The sequence below is a fragment of the Bombina bombina genome, chromosome 1 (genome assembly GCF_027579735.1).
Source record: "Bombina bombina isolate aBomBom1 chromosome 1, aBomBom1.pri, whole genome shotgun sequence".
NCBI classification, from domain to species: domain Eukaryota; kingdom Metazoa; phylum Chordata; class Amphibia; order Anura; family Bombinatoridae; genus Bombina; species Bombina bombina.
This window is the reverse complement of record NC_069499.1, coordinates 491,680,362-491,699,531: the sequence shown is the minus strand read 5'-3', so window position 1 is coordinate 491,699,531 and position 19,170 is coordinate 491,680,362. Positions and strand designations below refer to the sequence as shown.

Below are 19,170 nucleotides of genomic sequence, written 5' to 3'. Positions count from 1 at the left end.
TCTGAACCCCATTGAGAACCTGTGGTCCATCATCAAATGTGAGATTTACAAGGAGGGAAAACAGTACACCTCTCTGAACAGTGTCTGGGAGGCTGTGGTTGCTGCTGCACGCAATGTTGATGGTGAACAGATCAAAACACTGACAGAATCCATGGATGGCAGGCTTTTGAGTGTCCTTGCAAAGAAAGGTGGCTATATTGGTCACTGATTTTTTGTTTTTTTGTTTTTGAATGTCAGAAATGTATATTTGTGAATGTTGAGATGTTATATTGGTTTCACTGGTAAAAATAAATAATTGAAATGGGTATATATTTGTTTTTTGTTAAGTTGCCTAATAATTATGCACAGTAATAGACACCTGCACACACAGATATCCCCCTAAAATAGCTATAACTAAAAACAAACTAAAACTACTTCCAAAACTATTCAGCTTTGATATTAATGAGTTTTTTGGGTTCATTGAGAACATGGTTGTTGTTCAATAATAACATTAATCCTCAAAAATACAACTTGCCTAATAATTCTGCACTCCCTGTACATATATGCCTATATATGTATATACATATGTATTTATATGTACACATATAAATACATATGTACACACACACACACATATATATATACATATACATATTTAGGCGTTTTTTTATGTGTCTTTATGTTAAAGCCTTTTGCAGCCCTTTTTTTTCTATGAGACCTCATATGTTTGTGCCCTTATAACTTCTTTTATGCAATTTTTTTTAACAATTTTTATTAGACAATGTTATTATGAGTGTAACTTTGCTGCACTATGTACTTTTGATGTTTTTATACAACTTGTAAGTTGAGCGTAACAGTTAATCAGAGCTCTAAACTCTAACCCAACTCACGTTAAATTAAATTGTGCTCTAGCGAACGCGTTTACTTTCAACTCCTAATACTCACGCTACTTCCAACGTGTGCAAAGAGCCGTGATGTTCCCCTTATCGCTTGACCCTTGTAATCTAGCCCAGAAAGGGGTGGTGAGTGAAACAGCTGTATAGAATAACATGTGAACTGGTGAAGCTAGCAAAGTATCTTAGTGATTTTACCTATTGTTCCTTATTGCTACATCATTTCAAGATTTTATTTTAGTTTTTCCTTAGCTTTTGTCAAGAAAGTTAATACTTTGACATAGTAGCTGAAATGTACAAAAAAGCCTTGAGATCATTAAGTCCAGCTTTTTCTATTTTCATGAATGGGGCATGCAGGTTTATTTTCTAAATTTACATTAATATGTCTATGTATTATCCTGGTCATGATATAATTAGAGTTAGTAATAAGATTTCAGAAAAAGAGGAAGTACAGTAACTATTACAACAATTCCATAATCATGTGCAACAATATTTAAGGACACTTCAAATATTGCTGCTGTGATTTTTTTCTTTTACAAATGATATTTTCTTTTTAATGCATCCATTGAGAGAGGGTTTCTTTAAATAAAAATGCAGAACTGTCTAAACAATATTTTCTATCAATTTTGAGACTCTGAGAATGTTATACTTTATTATTCTTTGACGTTTTTGAGATGCCAAAAATCTCGTTTTAGCTTGTTAATCTTGTATTAGATTGATCATACTTGAAAATTATTGTAATCTCCTTCCTTTTCCTAATGTCACTTTTTATACAAGTGTTCTATTTCTGTTTGGAGACGTTCATAATGGAGCTTCTTGTTATCATTCATTCATCAACTAAAGATTCATATTATTGTTGTGTGATATTTAGACTTTAATTTCTATGGCCTATATTCCAGCATTGTTGGCTTATCAGATGTGATTATTTGGTCTTGTAGAAGTCTTCAAAATGAAACGTAATACTTTACCACAATCAATACCTTTTTGCCACTTTTTCCTTTAACCCAATCGAGATTAATTTGCTTGCTCCCAAGACGTACACATTTAGAGGGAAATATGTGCTTAAATTAAATCAATGGATGTTTAATATACCAGAGCCTATAGTTGAATCTCTTGTATGCCAAAGAGAGCTGTGGTGCATTGTACAGCAGCGTGTTGCAGCTATTTCTGTCAAACAAAGAGATATCTCTAGCTCAGCATTATAATATATTTTAAAAAAAAAAGTTACCCTTACCCCATTTTGGGGGAGGGATTAATCAAAGTCACATTTATGGTCTAGACTGGGTGATCCCTTGTGATATAGTGGGGGGGGTTTCTTCACTTGCCACTGCTCTTCTGGCTATCATGGTTGATAATGACATTGCTCTATAACGCCAGAGCACATCACATAGCAGTAATACCATCATCCCCGATGGCAGTGGAGAGGCCGCTAGTTTAGCTAACATTGCTAGGGTTGATAGAGGCACAGTTAGCCTTCAAACCACCATATAGATCTATTCAACTTAGTAACCTCTCCCCCAAGGTGTGGTCATGATAATGGGACTTATTACTTACCATCAAATATAAAGATACAGAGAAATTGTACACATACACAGTTTATGTTTCGATAATTTAAATACCTGAAAAAAATTATAATTAGAACAAACACACATGCAGAAAACTTTGACCCTGGGAACTGGCCTCTGAAAACAGAGATAAATCAAAAAGTAAACATTGTAAATTCCGGAAGTGGGCCTAATGATATATAAACACTATTCAAAATATCTATGTGCTGTACATTTAATAAATTGACCCCATCAACTACAGTAAAAAAAAACTCATCATTGTCAAAGATATATTAGCACTTTTTTGTCTGAGACGACTTCTAGGGAGAATTATTTTTTTATTCCAAATTTACTGCGTCAACTGTCCAAAAAAATTTGGAAGGTTATAGCTTGATTACTCTGCACTGCTGGAAGATCTGAAAGAACAACTCCATGTTAATCAAATATGTTTATACTTCCAATTCTGGCACAGTGGTGAAACCAATATTCTCATTGCGTTTTACAATAAAATAATAGTAGTTGGGATTTGCTGTAACTGTAGGTTGTTCCTATAGGAATTACTTCTTGCTCAGAGAGGTCCAGAAGGTGTTTTTGTCTGATAACATTAATAATGTTTTCTAAGATGTAGAAAAAAGTATAAATTAAAATGTGACCATTATTGTCATTAGAAAAAAACTAACTTATTAATTGTGCATGTATGTTTCTTAATTGTAAGAATTTAAAAGTACATGGAAGACAACATTAACCCCTTACCGACAGCCAACATACTCTGTACAACAGCTGTCTCTTGCACATAGAGGTTTTTAGAATGCGTGGGTCTCGCCAACAGCAGCAGTAAGGCATGCATGTGTGATTTTGCAGTTGGCAGGACCCCCACTGGTAAAGCCCTGGAAGACCCTTGCAACAGGTGAAGTGCACTGTAAGTTGTTAAGGGGTTAAACTGTAAAGGGGCATGAAACCCAAAGATTTTCTTTCATGATTCAGATAGAGCATGCGATTTTAAACAACTTTCTAATTTACTTCTATTATCAATAAAAAAAAAAAAGACAATAATAATGTTAGATGGATGGAAAGGTTTAAGCATCAGCTGCCCTTTTATTACATGTACTAAGGTAATATGTACTGCCTACAGTTTGATATTGACAAATCTAGCCAACTAGACCTTATACAATGATTCCCCCAAGATAGCACTTTGACATGTAATTACTCAAAATACCTTAATGGAAATTCATTTTAAACAACAAATAAACGGCTAGATTATGAGTTTTGCTTTAGGAGGGGTGCGGTGCTAACTTGCAAGTTATTGTCACTGCTCACTTCCCTAGAGCACTGGTATTACAGTTTACAAAAACCCAGCGATATCAGGCAAGAAGTGAGCGTAGGGCAAAATTGAGCTCCATACCTCACTCCAATACCAGCGCTGCTGAAAGCTGCGGTGAGCTGGTTTTACGTGCTCGTGGACGATTTCCCCATAGACATCAATGGGGAGAGCCGGCTGAAAAAAGCCTAACACCTGCAAAAAAGCAGCGTAAAGCTCCGTAACGCAGCCCCATTGATTTCTATGGGGAAACTAAATTTATCTAAAAATATACTAAGTAGAGCGCCAAGTAAATAACCTTCTGCTCCCTCACTGGTAATCTTCCCTAAGATTAACCAAAAAATTACATGCATACAACACCAAAGGTTTTAGTTTAGGAGGGCTAGAACAGCTAAAAGGATAATCTGGAGATGATATACAATTTGACACAAAAAATAAGACCATTTACTTATAGCTTTAAAACATACAGCGGGACGTCTCCCTTCAATTTGTAAAAATGTATATATACAATATAATGATATTAGACTCTAATCTAAATTCCACCTTGTTTAAAACTTATAATAAAAATAAAAATCATAAATTATTAAAATAGCAAGATACTTTTAACAAAATTTCCACCTAAGATATTAAAATAATTCGATATTTGTATTAACTTGGGTGCATCTGTTTTTGGGCAGTCTGATACAATGTTGTTAATACTGACGCTGGTTAAATGAACAACAATTTTACTGCATATGAGTGTCTATTATTTCTTGCGGAGTGCAATAATATTAATGCTTACGAGTGTTCACTTTTATGAGTCAATTCATATGAGAGCTTACCAGATCTTCTGACACTTTCAGTGTCCAATGGTATTTCAGTTTATCTTACCGGTAAAATATTGGATTTTTTTTCTGTCTTCCCAACTTATACGATGCAAGATATGCCTGGAATTGAAGACCTCAAACACGCTCCTGCGTGTATAGGATTTCTGTGTCACACACTTATCCTCTACTAAGAATATCTTTGGCCGCTGTGTCTTAGATGTTTAATTTAGCGGCAGCTTCTTAGGATAGATACTTGCGGTGCACGCTTCTGCGTGTTAACAGGAACTTAGTCTTTTCCTCAGCTAGGGATATCTTTGGCCCCTGTATTTGCTTAAGCGGCAGCTTCTTAGGGTAAATACTTGCGGTGCACGCTCCAGCGTGTTGACAGGAACTTAGACTTTGGTATACAAACGGCCGTTTGATTACACTCTGTTCCCCTGTACTCCAATAGATCTGAGATTATGCAGGGAATAAAAGAGCTGTTGTCCAGTTCTCGATTATAACTTAGGTAACGTGTACGCGTTTCGCCAGCAGGCTTTATCGGAATTAAAGGTGAAAAAATCCTATTGGCTGATGCAATCAGCCAATAGGATTGAGCTTCAATCCTATTGGCTGATCCAATCAGCCAATAGGATTGAGCTTGCATTCTATTGGCTGTTTCAATAATTGAAGAGGATGCTCCGTGCCAGATGTCTTGAAGATGGAGCCGCTCCGGATGGATGAAGATAGAAGATGCCGTCTGGATGAAGACTTCTACGGGCTTGGATGAAGACTTCGGCCGCTTGGATGAAGACTTCTGCCGGCTTCAATGAGGACTTTTGCCGCTTCTTGAGGATGGATGTCGGGTCTTCAAAAATTGTAAGTGGATCTTCGGGGGTTATTGTTAGATTGTTTTAAGGGTTTATTGTGTGGGTTTTATTTTTAGATTAGGCTTTGTGCGGAAAAAGAGCTAAATGCCATTTTAAGGGCAATGCCCATCCAAATGCCCTTTTCAGGGCAATGGGGAGCTTATGTTTTTTTAGTTAGGATTTTATTTGGGGGTTGGTTGTGTGGGTGGTGGGTTTTACTGTTGGGGGGTGTTTGTATTTTTTTTTACAGGTAAAAGAGCTGATTTCTTTGGGGCAATGCCCCGCAAAAGGCCCTTTTAAGGGCTATTGGTAGTTTAGTTTAGGCTAGTGTTTTTTTCTCTTGTTAAGTGTGTTCAGTCCACGGGTCATCCATTACTTATGGGATATATTCTCCTTCCCAACAGGAAGTTGCAAGAGGATCACCCAAGCAGAGCTGCTATATAGCTCCTCCCCTCACATGTCATACCCAGTCATTCTCTTGCAACCCTCAACAAAGAAGGAGGTCGCAAGAGGAGCTGGAGTTTTTACTTAACTATTCTTCAATCGAAAGTTTGTTATTTTAAATGGCACCGGAGTGTGCTGTTTTTCTATCTCAGGCAGTATTTGGAAGAAGAAACTGCCTGCGTTTTTTTTCTATGATCTTAGCAGGCGTAACTAAGATCCACTGGCTGTTCTCGACATTCTGAGGAGTGGGGTAACTTCAGAAACTGGGAATAGCATGCGGGGTCCTCCGCAAATGAGGTATGTGCAGTACTTTATTTTCTGGGAATGGAATTGACTAAGAAAATACTGCTGTTACCGTACGATGTAAGTACAGCCTTAAATGCAGTAGTGGCAACTGGTATCAGGCTGATAAATGTATGCGCAGTCGAGTTATTTTCTAGGGACTAGAATTTGACTGAGAAAATACTGTTAACACTGAAATAATACTTAAGCCTTCTCTGCAGTGGTAGCGACTGGTAGCAGGCTTAGTGATAGCTTTGCATGACATTGAAAAATGTTGTTTTTTAATAAAACGTTTACTGGCATGTTATTCGTTTTTGTGAGGTACTTTGGTGATAAATCGCTTTGGGCATGATTTTTTTCCACATGGCTAACATATTTTTCTGCATGGAAACCGTTATATCAGGGCTCCCACTGTTGTGATTGGAGTGGGAGGGCCCTTGTTTTAGCGCCTTGTTGCGCAGTTAAAATTCTTGCACAGTCTTCCTGCTTCTTCCTCCTTGATCCAGGACGTCTCTAGAGAGCTCAGGGGTCTGCAAATTTCATTTGTGAGGGAGGTAATCAGTCACAGCAGATCTGTGACAGTGTGCTGACTGTGATTAAAAGCGTTAAATCTTAATTGATATCTGTTTTATCCGTTTTGGGTATTGAGGGGTTAATCATCCTTTTGCTAATGGGTGCAATCCTCTGCTAATAATACACTTCTTGTTCAGAATTGTTTAATTATATCTGTATTTTTTAAGCGCTGCAGCGTTTTTTATATTGCTTGTAAACTTATTGAAAGTGATTTCCAAGCTTGTTAGTTTCATTGCTAAGTCTGTTTAAACATGTCTGATTCAGAGGAAACTGTTTGTTCATCATGTTCAAAAGCCAATGTGGAGCCCAATAGAACGATGTGTACCAATTGTATTGATATTGCTTTGAATAAAAGTCAATCTGTACCGATAAAGAAACTATCACCAGACAACGAGGGGGAAGTTATGCCGCCTAACTCTCCTCACGTGTCAGTACCTGCGTCTCCCGCTCGGGAGATGCGTAGGATTGAGACACCTAGTACATCTAGGCCCTTACAAATCACTTTACATGATATGGCTAATGTTATGAAAGAAGTATTATATAATATGCCCGAATTAAGGGGCAAACGCGATAGCTCTGGGTTAAGGACAGAGCGCGCTGATGACACGAGAGCCATGTCTGATACCGCGTCACAATTTGCAGAACATGAGGACGGTGAGCTTCATTCTGTCGGTGACGGTTCTGATCCGGGGAGACCGGATTCAGAAATTTCAAATTTTAAATTTAAGCTTGAGAACCTCTGTGTGTTATTAGGGGAGGTATTAGCGGCTCTGAATGATTGCGACACAGTGGCAATTCCAGAAAAATTGTGTAGGTTGGATAGATACTATGCGGTACCGGTGTGTACTGACGTTTTTCCTATACCAAAAAGACTTACAGAAATTATAAGTAAGGAGTGGGATAGACCCGGTGTGCCTTTTTCCCCTCCCCCGATATTTAGAAAAATGTTCCCTATAGACGCCACCACACGAGACTTATGGCAGACGGTCCCTAAGGTGGAGGGAGCAGTTTCTACGTTAGCCAAGCGTACCACTATCCCGGTGGAGGATAGCTGTGCTTTCTCAGATCCAATGGATAAAAAATTAGAGGGTTATCTTAAGAAAATGTTTGTTCAACAGGGTTTTATATTGCTGCCTCTTGCATGCATTGCGCCTGTCACGGCTGCAGCGGCATTCTGGTTTGAGTCTCTGGAAGAGGCGATTCGCACAGAGCCGTTGGATGAGGCTTTGAGCAAAGTTAGAACCCTTAAGCAAGCTAATGCGTTTGTTTCAGATGCCGTAGTACATCTAACCAAACTTACGGCTAAAAATTCCGGATTCGCCATACAGGCGCGCAGAGCGCTCTGGCTTAAATCCTGGTCAGCGGATGTAACTTCCAAGTCTAAGCTACTTAACATTCCTTTCAAAGGGCAGACCTTATTCGGGCCCGGCTTGAAGGAAATTATTGCTGACATTACGGGAGGTAAGGGCCACGCCCTTCCTCAAGACAGGGCCAAACCAAAGGCCAAACAGTCTAATTTTCGTGCCTTTCGTAACTTCAAGGCAGGAGCAGCATCGACTTCCTCCGCTCCAAAACAGGAAGGAACTACTGCTCGTTACAGACAGGGTTGGAAAGGCAACCAGTCATGGAACAAGGGCAAGCAGGCCAGAAAGCCTACTCCCGCCCCTAAGACAGCATGAAGACAGGGCCCCTATCCGGAGACGGATTTAGTGGGGGGCAGACTTTCTCTCTTTGCCCAGGCTTGGGCAAGAGATGTGCGGGATCCCTGGACGTTAAAGATTATATCTCAGGGATACCTTCTGGATTTCAAAACCTCTCCTCCACAAGGGAGGTTCCATCTTTCGAGGTTATCGACAAACCTAGTAAAGAGAGAGGCATTTCTACAATGTGTACAAGACCTCTTAATCATGGGAGTGATCCACTCAGTTCCGCGATCGGAACAGGGACAAGGATTTTACTCAAATCTATTTGTGGTTCCCAAAAAAGAGGGAACCTTCAGACCAATCTTGGACTTAAAGATCTTAAACAAATTCCTAAGGGTACCATCGTTCAAGATGGAAACCATTCGAACCATCCTACCCATGATCCAAGAGGGTCAATATATGACCACGGTGGACTTAAAGGATGCTTACCTTCATATACCGATTCACAAAGATCATTATCGGTACCTAAGGTTTGCCTTTCTAGACAGGCATTACCAGTTTGTGGCTCTTCCCTTCGGGTTAGCCACGGCCCCGAGAATTTTTACGAAGGTTCTGGGCTCACTTCTGGCGGTACTAAGACCACGAGGCATAGCGGTGGCTCCGTACCTAGACGACATTCTGATACGAGCGTCAAGTTTTCAGAATGCAAAGTCTCATTCAGAGATAGTTCTAGCATTTCTGAGGTCGCATGGGTGGAAAGTGAACGTGGAAAAGAGTTCTCTGTTACCACTCACAAGGGTTCCTTTTCTAGGGACTCTTATAGATTCTGTAGAGATGAAGATTTACCTGACGGAGTCCAGGTTATCAAAGATTCTCAATGCTTGCCGTGTTCTTCATTCCGTTCCAAGCCCATCAGTAGCTCAGTGCATGGAGGTAATCGGCTTAATGGTCGCGGCAATGGACATAGTGCCATTTGCGCGCCTGCATCTCAGACCGCTGCAACTATGCATGCTCAGTCAATGGAACGGGGATTACTCAGATCTGTCCCCTTTGCTAAATCTGGACCAGGAGACCAGAGATTCGCTTCTCTGGTGGTTGTCACCGGTTCATCTGTCCAAAGGAATGACCTTTCGCAGGCCAGATTGGACGATTGTAACAACGGATGCCAGCCTTCTAGGCTGGGGAGCAGTCTGGAATTCCCTGAAGGCTCAGGGATCGTGGACTCAGGAGGAGAAACTCCTCCCAATAAACATTCTAGAATTAAGAGCAATATTCAATGCTCTTCTAGCTTGGCCTCAGTTAGCAAAGCTGAGGTTCATCAGATTTCAGTCGGACAATATCACGACTGTGGCTTACATCAATCATCAAGGGGGAACCAGGAGTTCCCTAGCGATGTTGGAAGTCTCGAAGATAATTCGCTGGGCAGAGTCTCACTCTTGCCACCTGTCAGCGATTCACATCCCAGGCGTAGAGAACTGGGAGGCGGATTTCCTAAGTCGCCAGACTTTTCATCCGGGAGAGTGGGAACTTCACCCCGAGGTATTTGCTCAACTGATTCGTCGTTGGGGCGAACCGGATCTGGATCTCATGGCATCTCGCCAGAACGCAAAGCTTCCTTGTTACGGATCCAGGTCCAGGGACCCGGGAGCGGTGCTGGTAGATGCATTAGCAGCCCCTTGGGTTTTCAACATAGCTTATGTGTTTCCACCATTTCCGTTGCTACCTCGGCTGATTGCCAGGATCAAACAGGAGAGGGCATCGGTAATTCTGATAGCGCCTGCGTGGCCACGCAGGACCTGGTATGCAGACCTAGTGGACATGTCGTCCTGTCCACCATGGTCTCTTCCTCTGAGGCAGGACCTTCTAATTCAGGGTCCTTTCAACCATCCAAACCTAATTTCTCTGAGGCTGACTGCCTGGAAATTGAACGCTTGATTCTATCAAAGCGTGGGTTTTCGGATTCGGGTATTGATACATTAATACAGGCTCGGAAACCTGTGACAAGAAAAATTTACCATAAGATATGGCGTAAATATTTATATTGGTGCGAATCCAAGAGTTACTCATGGAGTAAGGTTAGGATTCCTAGGATATTAGCTTTTCTACAAGAGGGTTTAGAAAAGGGTTTATCCGCTAGTTCGCTAAAGGGACAGATTTCAGCTCTGTCTATTCTTTTACACAAACGTCTGGCAGAGAATCCAGACATCCAGGCCTTTTGTCAGGCTTTGGCTAGAATTAAGCCTGTGTTTAAAGCTGTTGCTCCTCCGTGGAGCTTAAACTTGGTTCTTAAAGTTCTTCAGGGTGTTCCGTTTGAACCCCTTCATTCCATTGATATTAAGCTTTTATCTTGGAAAGTTTTGTTTTTGATGGCTATTTCCTCGGCTCGAAGAGTCTCTGAGTTATCTGCCTTACATTGTGATTCTCCTTATCTGATCTTTCATTCAGACAAGGTAGTTCTGCGTACTAAATCTGGGTTTTTACCTAAGGTTGTTTCTAACAGGAATATCAATCAAGAGATTGTTGTTCCATCATTATGTCCTAATCCTTCTTCAAAGAAGGAACGTCTTTTGCATAATCTAGACGTGGTCCGTGCTCTGAAGTTCTACTTACAGGCAACTAAAGATTTTAGACAAACTTCTTCTCTGTTTGTCGTTTACTCTGGACAGAGGAGAGGTAAAAAGGCTTCGGCTACCTCTCTCTCTTTTTGGCTTCGTAGCATAATACGTTTAGCCTATGAGACTGCTGGACAGCAGCCTCCTGAAAGAATTACAGCTCATTCCACCAGAGCTGTGGCTTCCACCTGGGCCTTTAAGAATGAGGCCTCTGTTGAACAGATTTGCAAGGCTGCAACTTGGTCTTCACTTCATACTTTTTCCAAATTTTACAAATTTGACACTTTCGCTTCTTCGGAGGCTGGTTTTGGGAGAAAGGTTCTACAGGCAGTGGTTCCTTCTGTTTAATGTTCCTGCCTTGTCCCTCCCATCATCCGTGTACTTAGCTTTGGTATTGGTATCCCATAAGTAATGGATGACCCGTGGACTGAACACACTTAACAAGAGAAAACATAATTTATGCTTACCTGATAAATTTATTTCTCTTGTAGTGTGTTCAGTCCACGGCCCGCCCTGTCTTTTTAAGGCAGGTTCTAAATTTTAAAATTATAACTCCAGTCACCACTGCACCTTATAGTTTCTCCTTTCTCGTCTTGTTTCGGTCGAATGACTGGATATGACATGTGAGGGGAGGATCTATATAACAGCTCTGCTTGGGTGATCCTCTTGCAACTTCCTGTTGGGAAGGAGAATATATCCCATAAGTAATGGATGACCCGTGGACTGAACACACTACAAGAGAAATAAATTTATCAGGTAAGCATAAATTATGTTTTTTTATTTTGGGGGGGCTTTTTTTATTTTGATAGGGCTATTAGATTAGGTGTAATTAGTTTAAATATCTGATAATTTCTTTTTTATTTTGTGTAATTTAGTGTTTGTTTTTTGTAATTTAGGTAATTGTATTTAATTTAGGTAATGTATTTAATCGTAGTGTAAGGTTAGGTGTTAGTGTAAGACAGGTTAGGGTTTTTTTTACAGGTACATTTGTATTTATTTTAGCTAGGTAGTTAGTAAATAGTTAATAACTATTTAGTAACTATTCTACCTAGTTAAAATAAATACAAACTTGCCTGTAAAATAAAAATAAAACCTAAGATAGATACAATGTAACTATTAGTTATATTGTAGCTAGCTTAGGGTTTATTTTACAGGTAAGTATTTAGTTTTAAATAGGATTTGTTTAGGTAATGATAGGTTTTATTTAGATTTATTTTAATTATATTTAAGTTAGGGGGTGTTAGGGTTAGAGTTAGACTTAGGTTTAGGGGTTAATACATTTAGTACAGTGGTGGCGACGTTGAGGGCGGAAGATTAGGGGTTAATAAATGTAGGTAGGTGGCGGTGATGTTAAGGGCGGCAGATTAGGGGTTAATAATATTTAACTAGTGTTTGCGATGTGGGAGTGCAGCGGTTTAGGGATTAATATGTTTATTATAGTGGTGGCGATGTCCGGAGCAGCAGATTAGGGGTTAATCATTTTATTTTAGTATTTGCGATGTGGGAGGGCCTCGGTTTAGGGGTTAATAGGTAGTTTATGGGTGTTAGTGTACTTTTTAGCACTTTAGTTATGAGATTTATGTTACAGCTTTGTAGTCTAAAACTCATAACTACTGACTTTCAGTTTACGGTATCGATCTTGGCGGTATAGGCTGTACCGCTCACTTTTTTGCCTCCCAGGCAGACTCGTAATACCGGCACTATGGAAGTCCCATTGAAGAAAGGACTTTTTGAAAGCTGCGGTAATTACGCTGCGTTACGGCCAAAAAAGTGTGCGGTGCAGCTAAACCTGCAAGACTCGTAATACCAGCGGTAGTGAAAAAGCAGCGTTATGAGCCTTAACGCTGCTTTTTAACCCATACCGCAAAACTCGTAATCTAGCGGAAAGTTTTTAATCAATGTATATAACTGAATTGCAAAATATATTTTTTTTTTTTAATGACGTAGTCCCTTTAAGTCATTCGCGTCCATGTCCTTTTAAATTGTCTGAATGTCAGGACAAATAAGCTAGGACTTTTTTTTTTTTTACCAGAATCAAGCTTTATTAAGAATCATACACATGCACACACATAACAATACATTCTACAGAACATTAGAATTAGATTAACGATAGTCTATAATTTCACACAATGCAGTTTACTGTGTTAGTGATGAGTTAACCCCTTAATGACAACTGACGTACCAGGTACGTCATGCATTAACTTACAGTTAATGACAATAGACGTACCTGGTACGTCAGTTGTCTAAGAGAGTGCTGGAAGCGATCGCAATCGCTTCCAGCAGCTCTCAGGGTATTGCAGTGATGCCTCCATATGGAGGCATCCTGCAATACCATTTAGAAGACTCCGATGCAGAGAGAGCCACTCTGTGGCCCTCTCTGCACCGGTAGCGATGGTGCCGGTTCGTTGGTGGGTGGGAGCACATCAGGGAGGCGGGTGGGCGGCCCATCGCTACCCGGCATCCGGTTCCTGTAAGTGCTATGTGCACGCCGGGTGCCGGGAGCGTGCGGGGGGCGCGCGTGCGCGCGCACGGGGGCGCGCGGGGGTGCGCGTGCGCGCCCGATTACATGGCCACTGCCACCAATGAGAAAGGAAGGGGGGACAAAAATATAATATAAATAAATATATAAGGATCTGGGAGGGGGAGGGGGTTGGGGTATTGTGGGGGGCTGCTACACTACAGAAAATATTAAAATGGCAAAAAATTGCAAAAAAAAACACTTGTTTTGGGGGCAAATTGGGTACTGGCAGACAGCTGCCAGTACCCAAGATGGCGGCAATTAGGTAGGGGAGAGGGTTAGAGAGCTGGGGGGGGGGATCATGGAGGTTGGGGCTAAGGCAGGAGTCCATCACAGCTAAAACATTTTAATTTTTTTTATTAAAAAAAAGAAAAACTCCTTTTATTTAGTACTGGCAGACTTTCTGCCAGTACTTAAGATGGCGGGGACAATTGTGGGGTGGGGGAGGGAAGAGAACTGTTTGGGAGGGATCAGGGGGTGGGATGTGTCAGGTGGGAGGCTGATCTCTACCCTAAAGCTAAAATTAACCCTGCAAGCTCCCTACAACCTACCTAATTAACCCCTTCACTGCTGGGCATAATTTACGTGTGGTGCGCAGCAGCATTTAGTGGCCTTCTAATTACCAAAAAGCAATGCCAAAGCCATATAAGTCTGCTATTTCTGAACAAAGGGGATCCCAAAGAAGCATTTACAACCATTTGTGCCTTAATTGCACAAGCTGTTTGTAAATAATTTCAGTGGGAAACCTAAAGTTTGTGACAAAATTTGTGAAAAAGTGAACTTATTTTTTTATTTGATGACATTTGGCGGTGAAATGGTGGCATGAAATATACCAAAATGGGCCTAGATCAATACTTTGGGTTGTCTTCTAAAAAAAAATATATACATGTCAAGGGATATTCAGGTATTCCTGACAGATATCAGGGTTCCAATGTAACTAGCGCTAATTTTGAAAAAAAGTTGTTTGGAAATAGCAAAGTGCTACTTGTATTTATGGCCCTATAACTTGCAAAAAAAGTAAAGAACATGTAAACATTGGGTATTTCTAAACTCAGGACAAAATTTAGAAACTATTTAGCATAGGTGTTTTTTGGTGATTGTAGATGTGTAACAGATTTTGGGGGTCAAAGTTAGAAAAAGTGTGTTTTTTTCAATTTTTTCCTCATATTTTATATTTTTTTTATAGGAAATTATAAGATATGATGAAAATAATGGTATCTTTAGAAAGTCCATTTAATGGCGAGAAAAACGGTATATAATATGTGTGGGTACAGTAAACGAGTAAGAGGAAAATTACAGCTAAACACAAACACCGCAGAAATGTAAAAATAGCCATTGTCATTAAGGGTAAGAAAATTGAAAAATGGTCCGGTCATTAAGGGGTTAAAGGGACATGAAACCCAAAACATTCCTTTCATGATTCAGATAGAGAATACAATTTTAAACAACTTTACAATTTACTTCTATTATTTAATTTTCTTCCTTTTCTTGTTATCATTTGCTGAAAGGTTTATCTAGACAAGCTCAGGAGCAGCAGCGAACCTAGGCCCTAGCTGTTGATTGGTGGCTGCATATATATATTGATTGTGATTGGCTCACCCATGTGTTCAGTTAGAAACCAGTAGTGCATAGCTGCTCCTTCAACAAATTATACCAAGAGAATGAAACAGATTAGATAATAGAAGTAAATTAGAAAGTTGTTTAAAATTGTATTCTCTATCTGAATCATGAAATAATTTTTTTTGGGTTTCATGTCCCTTTAACAGTCAATCACAGTGTGTGTGAGCTGCTTCTCAGATGCAGAACTCAGACAGACATTTTTAATGATCTCTACTTGACACCTCTAATTTCTATCAGGCATCTAGCTCACCTAAGGAAAATGTCAGAATCTCTCTGGGATATTTGGACAATGCTGAATTGGCATAAAAGGACACCAGGAGATTTCCCAGTGGGCAGCAGAAGCTGGGGCTGACCAGCTACAATTTAAGGGGGTGGTGCTGCTGGTGAGATGATGCAGCTTAATCACCTCTCTTTTCTCCTATGAGCTATACGTAATAATAGTGTCTAGTCAAGTCACACTGTGAGACAAAGTGACACACTGTTTTAAGTGTCTTCTCCAGATCACACTATGGATAATCATTTTCACACTGTAAAGGGGAAACATGGAAGAAATTGGGTTGTAGGGTGCCTATATAACAGCAATCCGGCATTTATTGTATAACAATAAAATATAATTGAATTCTAAAAAAGAAATATTTGGAGAAGGACTATCCCAGTAATTACCTTGAGAAAAATGGGGCGTGTGCATTGCACTGACTCAATGGCTGGAATTTTGTCTAGAATTGTTGTATCAACAAAGGAACTCCTTAAAGAAAAACTCCATTATTTGTTGTTGTCGTTGATGTTATTATTAGATTATCTTATAAGGGTTGAGACTTATTCACGTCTAGTGATGCAATTGCCTATGTTCTCAGCAGTTTACTGCTTTCGCACCAGCTTATGCTTTGCTACAAAATGCTGTTTAATTTGAACACATTAACTCATTCTGTCTTTATTGTTAAGTTTTGTCATGCTTGCTTCACTAGATGTATTTTATATCCTGCCATAAAGGATGAGTAAAACACTGTTGAGAACATAATCTATTTTGTTTAAAGAATCTTGATCAGTGTCTCACACATCTAATACATTATATTGATGCTTTACTGAAACATTTGCACATCTGTTAAAGTTCACTTCTAATTTCACTTCAATTTGCTTTGTGAATTTGTGGCTTTTTGTATTAATATTTGTGTTTGTACAGTTTATGTGGTTACTAAAGCAGCAATACTCCACAAAGAAACATTTGAACTTTATTTGATCCTAAGCTGAACCATTTTTGTTTTGAAATTTCATGAACTTACTAGTTGTTAGTCTTGTCTGCTGCAGGCTCAAGCTTAGATTGGCTCCTCCAAATAAGGCAAATGGTGGGTGGAGTGTGATTACTGTAAAACGATTGGAGCAAACAGTTTAGGCGTGGCTGCTATGTTATTCTGTAGCAAGACAACATAGGTATCTTGTAATGTATTTACTGTTCCTTTACCTTTGTCTCTTGAAGTCTTACAGCAGTCCTGAGTTTTAGGTTATTCCTGCTATAAAGGGACATTATAGTGGAAAAATTGCATGCTCTTTGTTAGACCCTGCAAACCTAGTATAAAGTGAATTGTTTTGCAGATGTTATCTGTTAAAGGGATACTAAACCTTTCTTTTCTGATTCAGATAGATCATGCAATTTTAAGCAGCTTTCTAATTTTTCTTCATTCTCTTGATACCTTTATTTGGTAAAGCAGGAATGTAAGCTAATGAGCTGGCCCATCTTTGGTTCAGAACCTGGGTAGCGATTGCTGATTGATGGGTAAATGCAGTCACCAATCAGCAAGCGCTATCCAGGAAGCTGGACCAAAATGGGCCAGCTCTTAAGCTTACATTCCTATTTTTTTTTTAATAAAGATATCAAGAGAACAAAGAAAAATTAATAATAGGAGTAAATTACAAAGGTGCTTAAAATTGCATGCTCTATCTGTATCATGAAATAAATAATGTGGGTTCCATATTCCTTTAAATCAATTTAGAAAAAAATATCTAGCAGGGTTAGCCTTGAGAAGTCAACAGGGCGATTTTTCAAGGCAGAGTATTAGAAAAGTAAAAAATTTACAGAGCTATAGTATATGAAAAGGGGCAAAATAAATAATAAACGTATATTGCAAAGTGAATAATCCCACATACAGACATCACTAATATAACCATTAATGGTAAATGTAGCACAAATTAAAGACAGCACATTGGCAAATACTCAACCAGTATATGAACAATAGAATAATAGCTTGTTCTATGGCTAGTTACCACCTCCAGAACAGCCTCTTTTTGCCCAGAATGCACTTTTCACAGTATCCTACATTATAGGACCTCAATAAAGAGCAAAGACCATCAGCAAAGAACCAGGCAATCCTTCTCTGAACTAGCAACAGGACTTACATTTCAGCCTTGTTAGTGAGGTGCAAACACATTGGGGGTGGGTCCCTAAGACCCTAAGTTTCATAATTAACATACACAAAAATAGACAATCTGACAACTAGAGAACAAACAAGAACATAATAGCTTGTTCTGTGGCTAGTTACCACCCCAGGAGCAACACCTAGGGCTGTGCCTCACTGAAGAAGGCCACAAAAGACCAAAACATACATCTGGGGATTGTATTCAGACAGGAATTTCCTGGTATGTTGGTGCTGGATTGTGCTTTTCAGCCAGCATTAGACTAATATAATGCAGGAAGGTTTCTCTTTGTGAAAGGCACATTCTGGGGGGAAAAGAGGCAGTGTCTGGGGATGTGAGCCATATGAATATTTGTAAAATAGTTCTTCCATGGTTCAGCTTATCAAATAAGGAAAATGTATTTTTGTAGTGAAGTTGCTTGGATGGCTGTGTTTAAGTAAACGGCATGACAAGTAACAACGATTTTGACATATTCTCTGTTGCTTGAAACAAACACACTGATTGGTGGAAAGCTTATTGTGTTATCTACTAGCCTTAATACTAACTGTGGCTTTGTCTGCGTTTGTGCCCAGGTCACACCCCAGCACTGGCTTGTGCGCCTAACAAAGATGTAGCTGATTGCCTGGCACTCTTATTGGCTTCCATGATGTCTTTCCCTCCTTCCAGCACAATGACGTCTTTCAACTTTTTTTGCTTAAAAAAGGACAGTTTGAGTAGAATGCATCTCTGTGATGATGGCTCTATTAATACTAATAATTTCAGTACTGCACTGAATTACAACATAACAATTGAAGACCGGCCTAATGAAAATGATTCAGACTCAGAAACATTTTAATCACAGAGCATAATTTACTTTGCAGTATTCCATTCTCAACTGGGGAAAAAAGGACTGAAATATTTGTTTAAAAAAATGGGACCAGTTGGAGGAACCTGGTACTGTAGTTTCAGCTTAAAATATGTACCCTATATGATTTATCCCCCCTTAACACAGTTCCTATATCTACCTCTGGTATGTTGAGGATTAATTAATAAAATAGTTGTATAATTGCGGAAGCCATAACTATAATATAAATATAAATTCACTTAAAGTATTTGCTATACATTCTCTTGACAGAACACACAATGTATTTATATATTGTTCCAATTATACATTGTATGTACAGTATATATGGTTGTATGTTTATATATATATATATATATATATATATATATATATATATATATATATATATATATATATATATATATATATATATGTGTGTGTGTGTATACACAGTGCCCTCCACTAATATTGGCACTCTTGGTAAATATGAGCAAAGAAGACTATGAAAATGTGTCTTTATTGTTTAACCTTTTGATCTTTTGTTACAAAAATGCTCTGCTCTTATGGATATCAAACAACTCAACACAGGTTTATCCAAAAAAATAAATCTTTGTTAAATATATTCTTGGCACCCTTTTAGTCAATACTTTGTGCTACCTTCCTTTGCCAAGATAACAGCTCTGAGTCTCCTATAATGCCTGATGAGGTTGGAGAATACATGGCAAGGGATCTGAGACCATTCCTCCAGATCCTTCAAATTTCCAGATCGATGCTGGTGGACTCTCCACCTCAGTTCACCCCACAGATTTTCTATGGGGTTCAAGTCAGTGGACTGGGATGGCCATTGCAGGACCTTGA

At 39.3% G+C, this 19,170-nt stretch overlaps 1 protein-coding gene across 1 annotated transcript in view; it reads left to right on the top strand.

Moving 5' to 3' along the window:
- Positions 1 to 18,536, top strand: part of ANKRD44 (ankyrin repeat domain 44) — a 601,641-nt gene extending 583,105 nt beyond the window's left edge. The window contains exon 30 of the mRNA XM_053712853.1: positions 18,062 to 18,536. Within this exon, the coding sequence (XP_053568828.1) occupies positions 18,062 to 18,324 (263 nt within the window). The 3' untranslated portion in view covers positions 18,325 to 18,536. The remainder of the gene's footprint in view (positions 1 to 18,061) is intronic.
- Positions 18,537 to 19,170: the final 634 nt, after the last annotated feature.